General features: G+C 50.7%; 1 protein-coding gene across 1 annotated transcript; it reads left to right on the top strand.

Annotated features, from left to right (window-relative positions):
• The first annotated feature begins 2,232 nt into the window (after positions 1-2,232).
• Mrgprf (MAS related GPR family member F) lies at positions 2,233-11,660 on the top strand. The gene is made up of 3 exons (XM_028771218.1): positions 2,233-2,386; positions 5,577-5,698; positions 9,843-11,660. The coding sequence occupies exons 2-3, from the start codon at positions 5,651-5,653 to the stop codon at positions 10,824-10,826; spliced, it is 1,032 nt and encodes a 343-aa protein (XP_028627051.1). The 5' UTR covers positions 2,233-2,386; positions 5,577-5,650; the 3' UTR covers positions 10,827-11,660.
• Positions 11,661-19,772: the final 8,112 nt, after the last annotated feature.

The following is a 19,772-nucleotide window of genomic DNA, read 5'->3' as shown; positions in this document are numbered from 1 at the left end:
AGGGACCAGTCCTGAACCCTTGAGAGGGAAAAACACAGACAGCCAAATCCATCTGCATGAATTTTGACCAAGCAGGACAATTAAAAATAAATTTCCCACTGGGTGTGGTAGTGCGCACCTATAATCCAAGTACCTAGTGGTATAAATAAAAATATCAAGAATTCAAGGCTAGTCTTGACTACACACACAGCTGAGGATGGTATGGACTACATAAAACTCTATCTAAATAATTAACTGATGAAAAAGTTTCCCTTTTTACTGGGAAGGGCCAGGAGACTCCTATGACAGGGGGTAGCTTTCCAGACCTCCCACCTGGGGCAAGGTCCTCTCTACTGTCCCTATGGGAACCTAGCCTCTGGACCTTCTCCCCACACAGCCTCAGACCCGTTTCTGGTTTCTGCAGAATTGCTGGAGACTGCTTGTCTGTGTCCCCCTCAGAACTCATGCTAAAATGGTCACCCCAAGGGGATAGCGACTAGGTTATAAACATGGAACCTTCCTGAAGAGGATGAATGTCCTCATGAAAAGGACCTCGGAGAGCTCGTGGTCCCTTGTCATGAGGACTTGGCCATCAGGTGTGTCTGTGATTCGGAGGATGATGACGAACGTCGCCAGTCTGCAGGGGCTTCTGCCAGACTGTCCAGTCTGCAGAGCTCAAAGAAAGAAGCTCCAGGGCCTCATGAACATGGGTCATGGCCTTCTGTGGGCCCACAGCAGCCCCAGTGGACAGGTCAGCGACTTTAGGGACTCTGCAAACTCAGGATAAGACAAGGTCTCTCTAATAAGCACCTCTTCTCTTGTTTGTCAAAGAAACATATTTCCATACCAAATAAGGCTGCGGACTCCACAGCCTCTGCCCACTTCACACAATTCCTTTTAAGTGTCCAAGTGCAATTATACTTGGCCAGTGCTGGGATTAGGCCTCCCCCGGCCTCCCAGTGTAAACAAGTGTCCCAGCTGGGACACAGCTGCCTGCCCTGGAGGAGGAGGCTGGGTCACCATCCTCCCTGATGCCTGCCTAGCCTCTCTCAGCCTCTAGAATCTCAGAAAAATCCCTGCCCGCACCTCCCCTCCCCCCAAAGTCCCAGGAAGCCAGCTGGCCTCAAACAGGCAACCATCCAAGGCTCCCTGCTTTCAGGTTCGTTTGGTGCAAAGGGACAGAGAGGTTTCTCCATGGGCAGGAGGAGGAGGCTGTAGTGCAGGTGCAGGGAGAGGTCTATTTCTGGGCTCCCTGTAAGATGCCCACAAGGCACACCTCCCCCAATCTGGGCACTACTCACTCCCATAGGAAAGCGTGCCATTCCCTAAGGCTTCTTGGGTCATGAGAAAGTTGGCCCAGGGCAGAAGGAGGCCTCAGCACCCCACCCTCATGGCCAACCCTCTGCTCCCTCCATACCCACCCAGGCTTGGGCTCCATGCCCTGGCTACTAACTTTTTCCAGGACCCCTTCTCTGGGGGAGGGTGACTCATCTTCACTGAGAAGCACACGCACCAGGCATGGTTGCTCGCCAACTTCCCTGCTCAGCCCAAGCTAGCAAGGGCTGTGATTTTCCATTTGCGACATCTGATTGTTATTAGGGCTAGAGAGAAGGGAATTCCTGGTTCCACAGGCCCCAAGAGGCCCCCAGGAAGGTTCTGGGGTGGCAAGGGGGACAGGTTGGTGCCATCTGGGTTGTGTGGCCTTCTCTCTGCCAATTCTCCATCACTCTCCATAGGGGTCCCTCACCTGCTTCTTCTTGGCTCGTCTCTGCCAGTCCCTCTGTCAGTTCAAACAACGGAGTGGATATTCCCCTACCACCTTTCCACGATCACCACAAGCCCTGAAATGCCCATTGGAAACAGGCTGAAGGCACCAAGCGACTGAACAACCCGGAGCTCCCTCTACTGGGGCAGCCCTCTGGAGCTGCAGGATATGAGAGATACTAACATCTGGACTCCGGCCCCAGTGCTCAGGCCAGCGTGACGTCATCAGGCAGAGAGATGTGTTCCCAGTGGGGATGGGGGGAAGGCTCCTGAATTGGGTATTCCTTCCCCAAGCCTCATCACTGTTCAGCCACTCCTCCTCCTCCTCCTCCTCCTCCTCCTCCTCCTCCTCCTCCTCCTCCTCCTTCTCCCCCTTCCCCCCCTTCTTCCTCCTTCTCTTCTTTCTCCTCCTCCAGCTCTCCCCTCCCCCTTCTGCTGGGCCTGGAATTGGGTTTGGGGCGGGTTCTGTTTCCAAAGTCATCTCCAACAGGCAAGGCGGGTGAGGGCTCGTCCTCCACCCTGAGCCCGAATTTTCCGAGGCTCCAGGCAGTACTTGGCTAGCCTGCTGCCTGTGGGTCAGCAAACTCGGAGTGCCAGGAGGAGATCTCTACGAAGGGGACTCGGAGGATCAGGACAGCCACAGGTAGCATCCTGGGACCCAGGGACTAGGGGAGGGAGACCAGGTACAGGGGCTACGGATCAGGGGCTGCAGGGTGAAGGCTGGACAGGGCAAGAAAATGAGTCTGGCATCCTCAAGGCAGGGAAATGGTCATTGTCATGACAGGCAGCTTGCAGAAGTCCCACCTCTTTGAGCAGGGATCCACAAAACCCTGGAGTGAAGCTATCCCTATCCAGAAGACCTGTTTCACTCCTCCCACAGGCCCGAGTATCCCAGGGATATTGGAAGGCTTTAAGAGTCCCCCTCTTGTATTGCATCCCCTGATATCCTACTCAGGTGACACCCTATCTTTACCCCTAGACCCAAGACATCCTCTAATACCAGCCCCCATCTTGTCCTCCTGAGGGTGGGGGCTCCCCATCATTCTTTCAATCTTACATCCATGCCTGGTTTCTGGAAGAGTTTGAAGGGAACACCCAGTGGGCAATGGTCCAAGTGCAGAGTTCTGGTTTTCATTGCTTTCAGGGATGCCACTGGCCATGAGGACAGCAGTGGGCAACTCTATTGAGGACACTGGGAGATTAGCAACACAAGGTTGGACAGCTGATAGTCTCAACTTCTCTCTTTCCAGCCAGACCTAGTGCTGGTGTTGGCTTCACATGAAGCTGTTTGCCAGAGAGTTCTGCCAAGTCTCCATTCCCCTCAGAGATGGTCTTCTGTCAAGTTGTGAGCAGAGACTTGAGTCATAGGCAGAAACACAGGCTTTCTGTGTATCATGGACAGCAACAGATGGGCCCCTCTCATGGCCAGTGCACAGGCCAGGCCGTAGCTAAGGCATCAGGAGAGAAACTGGGATATGGTATAGTAGAAGGCTAGTCTGTCCAACTGTCAATCCAAGAAAGTAGACAGATGGCCCGCCATTCGGTTTAGAGGGGAGGAGCCTAGGGTGCAGACATGGTATCTTTTCCATGGGCTTTAATGAAGTGGGTTCTGTCATGGTTCAGATCCTGCTCAGAGCACATACATTCAGACGCATCCCCATACACGCATCCCAGTACACGTCACACACACACACATGTCTTTAATATGGCTCATCTGGGGTCCACTTGGCTTCTGGATCTCTCTGCATGAATGAATCATTTTGCAAATAATCTGGGATAGGACAGGGGCCATGGGTAGAGATCGAAGCAGTCATAGAGGTGACCCAGGAGCATACTCACCTGTCCTACAGGGCATGTGTCTAGTTGGGGTTAAGCCTGGTGGGATGAAAGGTCCCCTAAGTCAGGACATAACTGAGGGGGAAAGCTAGGAGGAGGAGGAGGAGGAGGCCTGCTAATCGATCAGAAAGAGTGGCAACAGTAGAGGATGCTGGGGGTGTAAGTGCCAAGAAAACCTGAGCTAGCTTTCTTGCATAGCTACGGAATGATGCCTGGGTGGGAGGGAGCACACTTTGCAGCCCAGCAGTCTTCAGCCTCTCTGCACAAACATCACTTGTGCCTACTTATAAGGTACTCCCACTCAGGACACCCAGACAGGTCCCACGCTGAGCCACTCTTAGTCAGGATACACCAGAAGGAGCTCACAGGTAGAGGGCAGAGGTGGAGGAAAGAGATAGCCAGGGAAGAAATGGGCTCTGTACACCCTGGTTAGGAGTGTGTCTGTGGGCTTAAGAGCACCATCCAATAGGGATGAGGGGCTGGGGGTGTGGCTTTAGTCCCCACCGGGTTCCTTAGCCCCTTTACAGCCGAATGAGGCCTGGAGTTAAGGAGGGGGCCTGTCACTCGCGCTGACCGGACACTCTCAGCAGCCAATGCGTGGGTGCAGCTGCCAGGGTCAGATATCCAGGAGGGTGGAGGCAATGGCCATGCGCGTGGCGCCTGGGGATCCGCCTTGCTTGAGGAAGGAATTTCTGAGGAGTGGAGCAGTGCACTGCCCACATCCCTGTTCTGGGAGAGGAGGGTCTGGCAGCCTGTAGCCAAGCTGTGTCCTGAGTCACAGCTTCAGACCCCCCACCTGCTCTATGGGCAGGCAGAGAGCAGGCTCAGGCTGCGGATGGGGCTCAATTCCAGGAGACCCAGGATGGATATATTAATGAGGTATTGCCTGCTAGGGACCAGTCTCAAGCAGGGTCCACCTCTCCCTAGCTTGTCACGCAACATGTCCCTAGGCCTCCAGATTGACATGAGGCTGGGCCCTACACCCAGCCTGGAACCTGGTTCACCACTGCAACTTCTTGGTGAACCTTACAGGAGACAGCAACTGGGTCCTGATAGTACGCAGATCTTCAAAGTTTCATATGTACCCTGGTTAGAAGTGTGCCTCTAGGACTAGGTACACCATCTAAAACAACTGAAAGGCTGGGGTGTGGCTTAGTTGGTAGATGTTTGCCTAGCAGGTACAAAACTCAGGGCTGGGTCCCCAGCACCATATAAACCAGACATGGTGGTTAACCCAGCATTCAGGAGAAGGAGGTAGGAGGATCAGAAGTTCAGGGTCAGCTGGGTGGTGGTGGCGCACGCCTTTAATCCCAGCACTTGGGAGGCAGAAACAGGCGGATTTCTGAGTTCGAGGCCAGCCTATTCTACAGAGTGAGTTCCAGGATAGCCAGAACTACACAGAGAAACACTGTCTCGAAAAACAAAAAATAACAACAAAAAAAAGAAGTTCAGGGTCATCTTCAAGGTCAGCCTGGGTTGAATGAGACCCCGTGTTTTACAAAAAGGAGGAGGATGGACATCCTCCCCAAAGCTAGGATGAGGAACTATCCAAGGCCCAGCCAAGGCCTCCTCCTCTAGGAAGCCCCTCTGCTGGAAAGAGCCTGTCCTCTGTCACCCATTTCTAGGACTGATGGCTGAGATCTCTATCCAAACACAAAGGAGGTGCTCCAGGTGTGGATGCAAGGAAAGCCATCATGCATGTTGCAAGAAACATTCTGTCCCAGACACCTAGCAGTCCAATGAGAAAAGAAAGGAGAGAGGGTTTTCCTAGGGAGTGGCAGTGGGGCTCCAGGAGCCAGGAAGGGTCTGAACGTGAGCTCACAGGCTGGAGGAGCAGGAAGGGTACAAAGTCCCTGACTCAGAGGGAGCCAGGGTAGCCCTTCCTCTGAAGTGAGAACCACAGGCCTCAAAGGCCTAAGAGCCTGGGGCTGGTGAGCTGGGAGATAGAAAGGTTCTGAGGGGGGACCAGGACTGACTCCACTCTACCCTATCTCTAGGTTTTTGCGAAGCAGGAGGCAGGGGCACACACTGGTGAGCTCCCAACAGGAGCCTGGACTCCTCACTCCTGGAGATGGCTGGAAACTGCTCATGGGAGGCTCACTCCACCAACCAGAACAAGGCAAGTACCATGGCAGGGGTCCTTAGTCTGTGGGAGCATGTGGTTGTGGGGGAGGGCAACAGAGCCCCAGCATCGCCTCCTGCACTCATTGTCCAGGTCTGCCCTCCAGCCCTAGGTTCCAGTGGGTAGCAGGCACATCTGGACTTGGTGGCCTGGGCTAGGTTAACTGGTTCCTCTGAGGCCAGTGCCATCATAAGAAGTAACCACTGACACTGAGCATCCTGGGAGGCCCTTACCATGCTGTCTTTGGGTTGTTGTTTATCAGTTTTGAAAGCTCTCACTTCCTCCCCCTTTCCTTCCAGAGATGGGATGATCACTAGTCACTAGTCACTATTCATGGTCAGACTAGGTCAGAGACTCTGATGGTTCCATGGTGGCACTATGTCTGTTGTGTGTGCCATGGAATTGTGCCACTCTGGACCACCCAAGGCGTGTGTTGCTCCAAGTCTGGAAGCATGAGCCATGGATGTAAATCTGAAGCTGGCTCTAACCCCACCTAAAGCTTGCACAGTGCCCTGGGCTGACCCATTACTTTTTGCACTGCCCAGCCCTTGCTTTGCCCTGGAAAAGTGTGGACTTCCTTTCTTAAGTTGGGAATCACTCTGGCTTATTTCCTTATTCCAGCCTCCCCTAGACTTGAGAAAATTAAGGCTTATGCCAGTATGATACCTAGAGGAAGGGCCTGGACATGCTAGAAGGCATCCCAGAGTCCTAGAGAAAAGACAAGGCCCTGGGGTGGAAGCAGACTCCAGAGTAGTGATTCACAATGCACTGTGGGGCTATAAATAGTAGCTCCTCCCCAGAGCCTCCCAAGTCCCTCCCACCCCCCACCCTTGTCTCCCCAGAGCTCTCACCCCATCCCCAGCCAGCACACTAACACCCAATGAGGGACTACAGACTTTTCCAGCCGGGTGATACACAAAGGGCTATGCCCAATCCCAGCAGGCCAGCACCTACTGCTGAGCTGGTCCTCAAAGGACAGAGTTCTGCATCTGGGTCTAGTCCACTGAGTCAGAGGCCTGGAGCAGCAACAGAGCAACTCCAGGAAAGAGGAGCAGAGAGAAAGCTAAGCAGCTGGGTTTAGGGATGGACAGGAGATGTTAGCCAATGAATTCTTGAGGTAGTCAGGTAAGGAGCAGAACCACATAAAGAACTTGTTCTGGCAACCCAGTGACTCCCTAAATTTACCCATAGTTCCTGTTTGTAAATTCCTACTGACACAGCCAGGCCAGAGGATACTTCTCTGATTCTGGTCTTTGCTACTTTGTGGGTTCTTCTCTTCTTACCCTTTATTTTCCCCCACCCAGTTCACCCCCTATATCAGATAGGAGAGAAAGAAGGATAAGGGAGAGAAAGAGATCCCAAAATCTAATTTATTTCCTTTTGTTTCTTCTTTGAGCACGACTACTAACAAACTTCAACTAACCACCTTGAACAACCACCAACCACCAACCCCACCTAGCAGGGCCCTACCATTTATATAACCTCTGAAAATTTCCCAGAATTCCAAACATTACAAAATCACAAAAACTATCTGCAGCTGACAAAGCCATGCCTCTGCTAGAGCATGAGACAGATCATAGTCAGCTTCTGTGAAGCAGACTTACATCCCCATACCTGGGGTTAAAATGAAAGTGAATTCTCTCTCTCTTTTTTTTAAAGATTTATTTATTCATTTTTTATCAGAATATACTGTCGCTGTCTTCAGACACACCAGAAGAGGGCATCAGATCCCATTACAGATGGATATGAGCCACCATGTGGTTGCTGAGAATTGAACTCAGTGCTCTTAACCGCTGAGCCATCTCTCCAGCCCAGAAGTAGTGCATTCTTATAATATTTCTCTCTCTCTCTCTCTCTCTCTCTCTGTGTGTGTGTGTGTGGTGTCTGTGGTGTGTGTGTGTGGTGTCTGTGGGGTGTGTGTGTGTGTGTGGTGTCTGTGGGGTGTGTGTGTGTGTGTGTGTGTGGTGTCTGTGATGTGTGTGTGGTGTCTGTGGTGTGTGTGTGTGGTGTTTTTAAAGAAACCAAAATTCCAGAATCCTCACTACACTTCTCTTCAATAGAGAATGTTAACATAAAGCATTTTCTCGGGGCCCAGCTTTCTGTCAAGGCCATTTGGAAGGAAGACGGCAGCAAAGATCTTGCCCCCTAGAACCTTCCTACTTCCCTGAGCCATGAAAACAAACACCAGACTTAGGAAGAAAATCCTGGGATAGACTAGTGATGTCTGCAGGGAGGAAGGAAGCAATACGCATAGGGCAGCCTCTGCCGCTGAGAAGGAGGGCTCTAAACAACCCTGAGAATGGAGTAACACACAGGTGACTCATGGTATTGGCTCACACAATTGTTTTTAAATGTTAACCTAGAAACATCAAACTATTTCATGTTACCATCCATGGATGCAGCTTCTCTGGAATTGAAAGGAAGAGCCATCACTCTGACCCAGTCCTCCAAACCCTCTGGCTAGAGTAGAGGGGCTGCTCACTTGGCTAGGAAGGAATATCCTTAGTTTTGCTGCTGTGTCTCTGCTCCCAGTTTCTGACACCTGGCCCAGGGTCCTGATTTATGTGTCAGTTCAGCCCTCAATGCTAGGACTGGTACTCAGCGGGGCTGAGCTCCTCTACCCAGCCCAATTGTAAAATACTGAGCCTTTTCTTGAAGCTTAAAAGATGACCACACCAAAAGCTTCTCCCCTAAGGTACCCCCGGACCTTCTCATTATCCAGAACCCCAAAAGGCAGCCCTGGCCTAGCAGAGGGCAGCTGCCCCTCCTTCCCAGTGCAACTAGTCCATCTGTGGGGTAGAACCCGACTCCAGCTATGAGCAAGGTCTTTTGTTTGTGCACACTCGCACCTCTTTCTAATAATTTTATTTCTTTAGGAATAAGTATTCTCATGATTTAGATTTGAAACATTATAAGAACAGTTTGTGCACACATCTGCTATCCTTCCACAATCTCTGTTATCATTTGGTACCTGGGGATTGAACCCTAGGCTTCCACATGCCAGACAAGCACTGCCCCCAAGCTTTATCTCCAGCCCTCTTTTAAAAAGTGTGTGTGGTGTGTGTGCAGTGCTCTTGGAGGCCAGAAGAGGGCACTAGATCCCCTGGAGCTGGAGTTACAGGCAGTTGTCAGTCACTCAAAGTGGGTTCTTGGGCCTGAACTTGAGTTCTCTGCAAGAGCAGCTGTTCTACCATGGCTGTTTGATCTCTTTTATCTCGAGAATGGGTCTCATTATGTTTCCCAGCTTAGGCTTGAATTAAAATCTTCCTCTAGGATAACAGTGTCACATTACCAAGCCCAGCCTTTCATCTGATAACTGGGTTATTTTTTTTTAATGATTTTTAAATTCTGTGTATGTTGTGGGTTCATGTGGTGTGAGTGTGTGTGGATGTGTGTGTGTGAATGTGTGTGGCATGTGGGTATATGAGTATGTGTGTGTGATGTGTGAGTATATTTGGGGTGTGTGTGTGTTGTGTATGAGAGTTTATGTGTGAGTGAGTGTGTGGTGTGCGTGAATCTGTGTGAATGAGTGTGTGTGTTCAAATGTGTGCCGGTCCAATGTGTTGGTGCATGTGTACTTGTGGTTGGTGCATGTGAAGAACTAAGGTTAACATGGTTTCCAAATCACTTCTCCACTTTATTCACTGAGACTGGGTCTCTCAGTTAAAACCAGAGCAGGCTGATTTAGGTTGATCTCCCTGGCTTGCTCTGGGAAATTTCCTCCTTTTGCTTTCAAATCACAGGAGGCCCACTGTGCCTACCTGGCATTTATACACAGAGACTGGGATCCAAACTCTGCTCCTCACACTTGCTCAACAAGCACTCCCCGACTCCTCTGCCCTGCACTGCCTTCACTTGGATATCTGGAGCTGGCTGACCTGTGAGTGTCCCAGAGCTACTGTCTGTCTGGTCACCCTGTGGTTATGCCGTCCTGCTGGCTCCAGACTCTGAGAACCAGTGTTAGCATCAGCTGGGGTTGGGGCTTTTTCTGCTCTGGCTTCTACCGGGTTCAACATTCCATAGATGGGACCCAGCAGACTCCATCCATCTCCTGGGTACCTAATGGAAACAGGCCTAGAAACAGGTCTGCTGAGGGCCAGGGCAGGGCAGGTAGGCTCACATCTGTGTCCCCTTTGCACAGATGTGCCCAGGTGTGAGCGAGGCTCTGGAGCTCTACAGCAGAGGTTTCCTGACCATTGAGCAGATCGCCACGCTCCCTCCGCCAGCCGTCACAAACTACATCTTCCTGCTGCTTTGCCTGTGTGGCCTGGTGGGAAACGGGCTGGTCCTTTGGTTTTTCGGCTTCTCCATCAAGAGGACCCCCTTCTCCATCTATTTCCTGCACCTGGCCAGCGCCGATGGGATGTACCTCTTCAGCAAGGCCGTGATTGCTCTCCTGAACATGGGAACCTTCCTGGGCTCCTTCCCTGACTACGTTCGAAAAGTGTCCCGGATCGTGGGGCTCTGCACATTCTTCACAGGTGTGAGCCTCCTGCCGGCTATTAGCATCGAACGATGTGTGTCCGTCATCTTTCCCACTTGGTACTGGCGTCGGAGGCCCAAGCGCCTGTCTGCTGGGGTCTGCGCCCTGCTCTGGATGCTGTCCTTCCTGGTTACCAGTATCCACAACTACTTCTGTATGTTCCTGGGCCACGAGGCCTCTGGTACAGCCTGCCGCAGCATGGACATCTCCTTGGGCATCTTGCTGTTCTTTCTCTTCTGCCCACTCATGGTACTCCCTTGCCTGGCACTCATCCTGCACGTAGAGTGCCGAGCCCGGCGCCGCCAGCGCTCTGCCAAGCTCAATCATGTGGTCCTGGCCATTGTCTCTGTCTTTCTTGTATCATCCATCTACTTGGGGATTGACTGGTTCCTCTTCTGGGTCTTTCAGATCCCAGCCCCCTTCCCCGAGTATGTCACTGACTTGTGTATCTGTATCAACAGCAGTGCCAAACCCATTGTCTACTTCCTGGCTGGGAGAGACAAGTCACAGCGCCTATGGGAACCTCTCAGGGTGGTCTTCCAGCGGGCTCTCCGGGATGGTGCCGAGCCAGCGGACGCTGCTAGCAGCACACCCAACACGGTCACCATGGAGATGCAGTGCCCCTCTGGGAACGCATCATGAGAGGCCAATGTCTGGGGCAAGGCTGCAGCAGAGACAGGCCAGTAGCTTCCAGAGACACTCTGCCCAAGGGCAGGAGCAGGACAGCTGCCCCAGTGCCGCCAGAGAGAAGACTTGCCTTAACACAAGGCATCTGCCTCTTGTCAGATGTGGCCAAGAGGCCAAGCAGCCACCTCTAGACAGACCCTGTGGCCTCTGCTCCCCAACCATTCTGCTTCTGTGACTCTGTGTACCAAAGTTGCCCTCACCAGCATGGTAGGGTCCCTCCTCAACAGAAGCTCAAGAGTGAAGGCAAGAAAGAGGTCACCTCCTCAAACATGACTCAGTCAGTATCACCCTCACTGGGCCAGCATTCTCAGCTCCACCTGCAGGGAGTCATTCAGCCTCCCAAGGCAGCATCAGAACAAAGCCGAGAGAACGGTGCTATCTGGAAGAGGGTCTTGTCCACAGGCATTGTAGCCTGCAAACAAGTCCCTGCCCCTTTGATGAGTCACCTGGAGACTTTAATGGGGTAGGATCTGGCCTTGGCAAGCCATGTGAGACAGAAAGGATCTTCTGTCACCCAGGATAGCTGACTGCTTTTCTGACACCCCCCCCAACCCGCTCTGTGCAGCTGACCATGCACTCAGCATCTTCCAGGCCACTGTGGTCCCCTGAAGCAGCTCCCTACTAAGTCCCCAATCTCCAGTACTCATTTCAAAGTGGATTCTGGTTCCATCCTGGCTCCCTGGATGCTACCACCACGATGTTACCCGTTATCCAGCACAGTGGGCTGTATAACCAAAGGAAGTTTTATAAAAGATAATAAAGTATATATCAATACACATTTTTTTTTAACCTTGCAGTGAGGCAAGCTCAATGTCTAGTGTCTTCTCTGTGTCTCTGTGTCCCACAGTGAGGATAGCCAAGGGCATCTGGAGTCCAGGGTGGATGGCCTTCCTTTCCTCTTACTCTGTCTGCCACACCTCTGGGCTGCCCTTCTGCTCTGCCTGACTATCTATACCTAAGCTTCTGTGGTCTATAAGGAGGTGTCACTGACGGGTCTGCATTCCTCCATGGAAATCCAGGGAAGGTGGGGGGGGCAGAGAAAGAGTGAGCAGCATGCTCACCCAGTGTCAGGCATGCTAGCCATACACTCATTGAACGTTATTCTAGGCCTCGTAATTCCAAGGCAGGAGCTGTGGCACTGGCATATACCAGTAGTAGCTAACTCCACCAAGGTCATGTCCCTGATGGCCCACCACCAAAGCCATGCTGATCTGTTCCCTCCAGGACACATGCCATCTTTGTTCCTATAAATGAGGAGAGCTTTCATGATGGGACAGAACAGTTGACTCCAGGAACTTCAGATGTGCAAAGCCACCTGCCCCTCACCCGTGCCTGGAGGAGGCTGTCTACCACATCCTACTCCTCCCCATTTTTGCTCAGAGAATCCTAGAGACACAGAGTGGGAGCCTGCGGCCTCCACCCTTGCAGCAGAGCACGGAGAATGTGCATGTACCACAGCTACAGGGACGGTCTCAGTGCCATGTGGGTCCTGGGGGTGCCTGACTGTAGGGCTGCCTACAGTCTCCTGGCTTCCCAGAACTCAACCAATCCTGGGAATTCCTGGGAAGTCTCTTCTTAAGAGCCTCTGCCCCAGTCCACACACCTGAATCCCCTGGGATTGATCTGTGGCCTACAAGGGGTCTCCCCACCTTGGCCCAACTCAGGGTTCATAACCTAGGGCCTGTGTACAGCCGGTGCTTGCTGTGAAGGGCAGGTGGGGTGATTCTGTGCAGTGCACTGAAGTCTTGTAAAGAGGAGGCTTTTCTGTACTCCCTCATTACTCTTAAACCAAGTGTTCCTTTCTCAGACCCCTTACTCTGTGCTAATGGAGAGGAAGATGCTAAGAGGAATGAGTGGTTAGAAACCGCAGAGGCCCACCACTTTCCTCCACTTTCCTGGAGGGTTTAATTATTAAAGTGGGCTACAGAGGGGCTGGACAATGATGGAGACAGGTTTCCTGCAGCTCTCCTAAGCCACCTTCTTTCTGGGGTTTCACAAAGGCAGAACTTCCCCCTAAATTCTGCAGATTTTTCTCCCTGAAACCCAAGAACGAGGCCATTCTCCACCATAGGACAGCAGAGAGCCAAGGCTCAGGATCATAACTCCTATTAAGGTGCTGCGTGGCTGTGAGGGTTGTTACTCAGCAGGGACCAGCAGCACGTGACTCGGGGTCGGGTAGAGTGGAGAAAGGAATACAGGGCGGACAGCGCTGTGCCTTTTATACTTCCTGCCGCCCAGTAGCTGCAAAACTAACCAAGAAGACAGAGCAAAAGAAAAACAAGGACAAATTAGAAAGGTGAAGAGCCAGCAAGCCTCAGGGAAGCTGAGACCTGCCACGTGCTAACCACAGGACTTCAGTCCCCGCCCCCGCCCCGCCCCGCCCCGCCCATGTGCAGACCTTACAGAGGCAGTGGCCTGCATCTGAGCACAAAATGGGGAAGGAGAAGCGGGGATATGCTCAACACAGCAGCTCAGGTGGCAAAGTTCTTGCTATAAATTCAGGTCTCCAGTACTAGCGTCCAAAGCCAGGCATAAGGAGTGTGTGCCTGTGACCCCCAAGCCTGGGGTGGCAGAGACAGGAGGATATGTGGGGCTTGCTAGTAGATCAGTCTAGATAAATTGACAAGCTTTGGGTTCAGTGAGAGATCTTAGAAAAAGAAGGTGTAGGGTAAAACAGACAGGCTTCAGATGTTGACCTCTGTCCTTCACATACATGCACAAACATGTTTACACATATAGACACAGACACATATATCTGGCTAATCCCAAGCACTGTCAGTGAGGGCACTGACCGACTGTTGGGACCTAATGTGTTTAACAGGCTCCTGGATGATGTTTCCTGTAGGACCCTGGGTGTCTTTCCAAGGTTGTCCACACCAGTTGTAGGATGTCAGAGCTCACCAGACAATCACAATGGGTCTCCTCACAGTGACCTCTGACCTTGATGCTTCTCATCAGCAAAGTATTAGAGGGGATGCCAGGAGTGAGCTTGGCTTTCACAGTCCCAGGCGAGCTGGGACTCCAAGCTGGCTTGGAGCAAAAAGGGAGTGTTCTGTAGAAGGCGAGGAGGGACTGTGAGCTGCCACTGCCCTCTCTCTCTCTTCTATCTCACCCAGGGATGCGGGTGCTTCTGTAGACTTGGCATGGCTTTGCCACATGGCTGCAGGGGCTCTCATTTTCTAAGAGTGCTCTTCCTCCCCTCTCCTTCCAGCCCCCCCCATGTGTGTTTGTGTGTGTGTGTTTGTGTTGTATTGTGTGGGGGTGTATATGCACATGTGTATAGAGACCAGATGTCACCATTAGGTGCCTTCCTCTATCACTTTCCATCTTGTTCTTAATTTTTTTTTACATTTATTTATTCATTTTGTGGGTGGATGGGTGGGTACATGCATGTGTAAGTCAAAGGAAAACTGTGGGAGTCGGTTCTCTCTTTCTACCATAGGGGTCCCAGGGATCAAACTCAGGTAGTCATCAGGCTTGGCAGCAGGCACTTTTACACCCTGAGCCATCTTGCCAGCTATCCACCTGTTTTTGAGATGGGATCCTCTAGCATCAAGGAAGAGAGGCAGGGTAGGTCTGGGGGGAGGCCTTCTGATGGGCTGGTCAATGAAGACACGAAACCAGGAAGCTCTGGCAAACTTCTGGCATCAAACCACAGCGTGCAAAAACATTCTGTTGTAACTTAGCAGGGAGCTGGAGAACTCAGAAACCGTCAGGCACAGTTTACAAAACCAAAACTCCTGGGGAACTGCTTGGCTGAGTCAGCTGCCAGCCCAGGGTTTCCTGGCAGTTCAAGAGGAGACTCACCTACCTGAGCACATGGCTTTGTAAAACCTTTCTAATTAATTATGCTGGAGCATTAATAAAAACACGATCAAATCTATCCACGTATTCCCGAGCCACAAAACAGCCACCCAGTGCCTGGCCTGCCCCTCCCAGCCCTGGTCCACAGGTCTGCCTTATGAGGTTGGATTGTTGAGCAGCCCTGTCAACTGGCCTTTCCCTATTTCAGACAGAAACTTCCGTTTAACTCATCGTGGGAGTTCGGGGGATGTGTGTGAGGAAATTCGGTAATGCAGAAAGTTCCAAAAGGGACCCTGGCTTCAAGACTCCTGAACCGGGGGCTTCAAGTAACATTCTCTAGGTCACTCATCTTTGTTTGTTTGTTTGTTTGTTTGTTTTCTTTCCTGTCTGGCCTAGAAATAGCCTCTCTTCCTCTCCACTAGAGGAGCCCTGGGAAGGAGGCATGGAACTGACTGAAGATTTTAAGATTTATTTTAATTCTCTTATGTGTATGTGGGGGGCATTGAATGTGAGTGCAGGTGCCCTAAAAAATACAGATCCCCTGGAGCTAGAGTTACAGACAGTTGTGAGCTCCTGGACCCGGGTGCTGGGCACCAAACTCAGGTCCTCTGCAAGAGCAGCAAGCACTCTTAACCACTGAGCCATCTTGCCAGCCTGTTGGTTAGAGATTCTTTTTTTTTTTTTTTTTTTTCGAGACAGGGTTTCTCTGTGTAGCCCTGGCTGTCCTGGAACTCACTCTGTAGACCAGACTGGGCTCGAACTCAGAAATCCGCCTGCCTCTGCCTCCCAAGTGCTGGGATTAAAGGTGTGTGCCACCACTGCCCGGCTGGTTAGAGATTCTGAACCAAAATGTTCTGATATGAAAAAGTTTTTTTTTTTTCTTAAGAATTTAAGTTTTAAGAATTTAAGGGCTGGAGGGATGGCTCATTGGTTAAGAGTATGTACTGTTCTTCCAAGGAACCAAGTTTAACTACCAACACACACATCTGGTGGGTCACGATCAACTCCAGGGAAATCTCACCCTCTGCATTCCTGTGCACACATTTTCATTCAGACACACACATACAATCATGTGCACACACCTGTATGCAGACAGACATACACATACAGTCATGTACATGTGCCTGCATACAGATAGACACATATACATTTATGTGTACACACCCAAATACAGATAGATACACATATACACAGATACAAATAATAAAAACAAACAAATAAAAGAATTCTGGCATAAAATATAAAACTCAAGGTTTGGGAGATGGCTCAGTCAGCAAAGTTTCTGCTGTGCAAGCAAGGGACCTGAGTTCTGTGCCCCGTGTGCTCCCAGGTAAGAAGTCAGGCTCAGCAGTGTGTGCCAGTAACCCTGATCAAAGGAAGGTGGAGAGGGTGGATTTTTGGCTTGTGTTACATTTCATCTTAAAGATCTATCTATCTATCTATCTATCTATCTATCTATCTATCTATCTATCTATGGGGGTATGTGGCTGCCCCTAGAGGTCAGACCCTCTGGATCTGGAGTTGCTTGTTACTGTGAGACACTTGACATGGATTCTTGGGCACTGAACTCAGGTCCTCCAAAAGGTCAGTAAGCACTTTTTTGTTTTGTTTTGTTTTTCTTTCTTTTTTTTTTTTTTTTTTTGGTTTTTCGAGACAGGGTTTCTCTGTATAGCCCTGGCTGTCCTGGAACTCACTCTGTAGACCAGGCTGGCCTCGAACTCAGAAATCCGCCTGCCTCTGCCTCCCAAGTGCTGGGATTAAAGGCGTGCACCACCACCACCCGGCTGTTTTGTTTTTCAAGACAGCCTCATAGACCAGACTGGCCTTGAGCTCAGAGATCTGCTTGCTCCTGCCTTCTGAGTGCTGGAATTAAAGGTGTGTGCCACTAGGCCTGGCCAGCAAACACTCTTAACCACTGAACCAGCTCATCAGCTGTACATACACTCATACACACACACATACACACACACACATACACACACATTCATGCTCACGAAAAACACACACACAATGGAGTGTCTCATACTACTAAAAGGTTCAAGTGTAGCTGGATGCAGGGGTCCCAAGAACCTCTGGGCTCAGGTGCCTTCAGCCTCTACCCTGCCTTTGTAGGCCCAGCAGAAAAGTGTAAGTGACCAGTGTGAGGAAGGGTTACCACCCAAGGTCAAGAGCATTGTGTGATCTTCACGCCTCACTGGGCTTTGGAGGTCAGGGATGACTAGTCAACCTATGGTGAAGACCCTGAGGCTCAGTGTGGTTGTCTGAACTCTGTAGTCACTCAACTCCCGAGTGCAGCGTAAGAGGGCAGATTCCCCAGCCAGAGTTCACACCTCCTCACCTTCAGCAAGCTGAGATGGCTGAGTACATTAGCTGAGCATCCCTCCACATGGGTGCCCGTAATGGCCTTTCCCAGCCCACAGAACCCCCACTCTCTTTGAGGCTCCGCCCCAATTCCCAGACCCATGATGGGCTGCTAATGCTCTGAGGCATTGAGAAGGGAGAGCCTACCAGGGTGGTGCCAGAAGGAGTGGTCCTTGCTATAATCCTCAAAAGCCCCCAGCCTCAAGGGGACCTGGGTGGAGCAGGAGAGAGCCATGCCTGCGAGGCTCATTAGCCTTCAGCTAGGCTCCCGTGGACCCAGGTCTCCAGAGGGTGGACAGGCGTCCTTCCGGCATTTATATCTGAGGCTCCTTCTCACACTTCTCAAAGGAAGCCAAGGTCCTTGAGGAGAGGGTCCCCAAATCAAGGTGTCTATGGGGCTGGAAGAGTGGAGACAGACAGGAGCCTCCTTGTTCAGTGGAAGAGGCACTGAGCCAGGAACTGTAGAAGCAGCCGAGAGGCCCAGGTCCCACGGAGCTGCTGTAGTCACAGCCAAGAGGGATCAGCACCTTTGCAGAAGGACAGATTGACACACCCAGGAGCAGGTGAGAGGCTTGTTTCTTTTCACAGTCTGGGTGAAGGTAGAAAGGTATAGTACGTTTAATACCTGCCTGGCTCTGCAGAGCAGGCTCCGTGACCTAAGCAGGTATCTCCTCCCCGAGTGGGAATTGTATGAAACTCTTTTTGTTGTTGTTGTTGTTTTGTTTTTTGTTTTTTCAAGATAGTTTTTCTCTGTGTAGTCCTAGCTGTCCTGGAATTCACTCTGTCGACCAGGCTGGCCTCGAAATCAGAAATCTGCCTGCCTCTGCCTCCCAAATGCTGGGATTAAAGGTATGTGCCACCACTGCCCGGCCCGAGTAGGGATTTTAAAACTAGCTCATGAGCGAGTTCTTGACCTTCCTAACACTGTGACCTGTTAATACAGTTTCTCGTGTTGTCATGACCCTCAACCATAAAGTTATTTTTGTTGCTACTTCATAACTGAAATTTTGCTACTGTTATGGATTGTAATGTAAGTAAATATCTGATATGCAACCCTCAAAGGGGCTGAGACCCACAGGTTGAGAATGGCGTAAAATGAGGCTGAGTCTGGCAGGTCAGAGAGGTAACTGCAGACCAAGGCCAAAGGCAGGAAGAGCAAGGCACCAGGCTAAGGAAGAGACAGACATGGAAGTCCATGAAGCTTGGCCTGACAACTAGAAGCCACCAGGTAGGAGAGAGAACAGACTTCAACATGTCCTCTGACCTCTGCGTAAGGTTATCTATCCATGGTACCTTCAACCTGAAGCTGCATTAGCAGTTACCTGTCCCGATTGAGAGATGTTTCAAGTGCAAAGAGAAATGGACAACAGGACACTGGAACAAGATTCACATGATTGTTACAGAACGGGATGCTAAGGCTGACAGCCAGTCTGGCATTCTAACTCCGCATTGACAAAGAATAGTAGAAGGTAGAGCTAGCTTAGCATGTTCTCAGTCCCCCACCCCCTGCATCCAAACACACACACACACACACACACACACACACACACACACGGAGAGAGAGAGAGAGAGAGAGAGAGAGAGAGAGAGATCACAATGTCACAATGAACTATAAACTCAGTCTCAGTTTTGGACCATAAGGCTATGAATGGAGAAAATACTTTTGTTTGTTTTGAGATAACCCAGGCTGGACTCAAATTCTAAATGTAGCAGAAGATGACCTTGAACTTCTGACCCTCCGGACCCCACCTTCTAAGTGCTAAGATGACAGCTGCAGACCACCATGCCTGGGTTTTGTAAGGCTGGGATGGAACCCAAGGCTTTGAGCAAGCCAGACAAGCACGCTATCTGAGGAGCTACATGCCTAGCCTGTTTTCTTTCTTTTTATTTTCCTTTCTTCCTCTTTCTCTCTCCACTTTCCTTTCCTTCTTTTTGTTTATTTTATTTTATTTTATTTTTTTCTTTGAGACAAGGTCTGGCTATGAAACCCAGGCTTGGAACTCTATATGCAGCCCATGGCTAGTCTCAAACTAGTGATCCTCCTGCCTCAGTCTTGCAAGTTTTAGGACTTCAAGCATGTACCACCATACCAAGTATGGATCAAACCTAGAGCTTCCGGCATGCTGGCAATTTCTCTGCCAGCTAATCATGCCCCCAGCCCAAGAAATAGATGCCTTCAACATATATTTATTTGTTTGTCTCTTTTTTTTTCTTTCTTTCTTTCCTTTTTTTTTTTTTTTTTTTTTGGTTTTTTGAGACAGGGTTTCTCTGAATAGCCTTGGCTATCCTGGAACTCACTCTGTAGACCAGGCTGGCCTCGAACTCAGAAATCCGCCTGCCTCTGCCTCCCAAGTGCTGGGATTAAAGGCGTGCACCACCACTGCCTGGCTATTTGTTTGTTTCTTATGGTCCATGAAAATACTTTTAAAATCATAAATAGCTTCAGGAAAGCTTCACCCATCATTCCTCAGTAATAGTTGCCTGAAGAAGACAGGAACAAGGCCAACACCAGTGGACATGGGAAGGGAAAATCCCATGACCCAGCACCAGGCTAAGGACTACAGGCATCTAAGGGATGCTGGAAGCAAGAAGAGCAGTCTCCCCTGGGGGGAGCCCACTAATGGGTTACCTGATACCAAGTGTTTAGATCCCAAATCACTTACATGCAAGCAACACCGGACAGAGAGAGAGAGAGAGAGAGAGAGAGAGAGAGAGAGAGAGAGAGAGAGAGAGAGA

Source organism: Grammomys surdaster, unplaced genomic scaffold (genome assembly GCF_004785775.1).
Source record: "Grammomys surdaster isolate TR1022 unplaced genomic scaffold, NIH_TR_1.0 205, whole genome shotgun sequence".
NCBI lineage: Eukaryota > Metazoa > Chordata > Mammalia > Rodentia > Muridae > Grammomys > Grammomys surdaster.
Note: the sequence above shows the minus strand (reverse complement) of the source record. Positions and strands in the feature narration are given on the sequence as shown.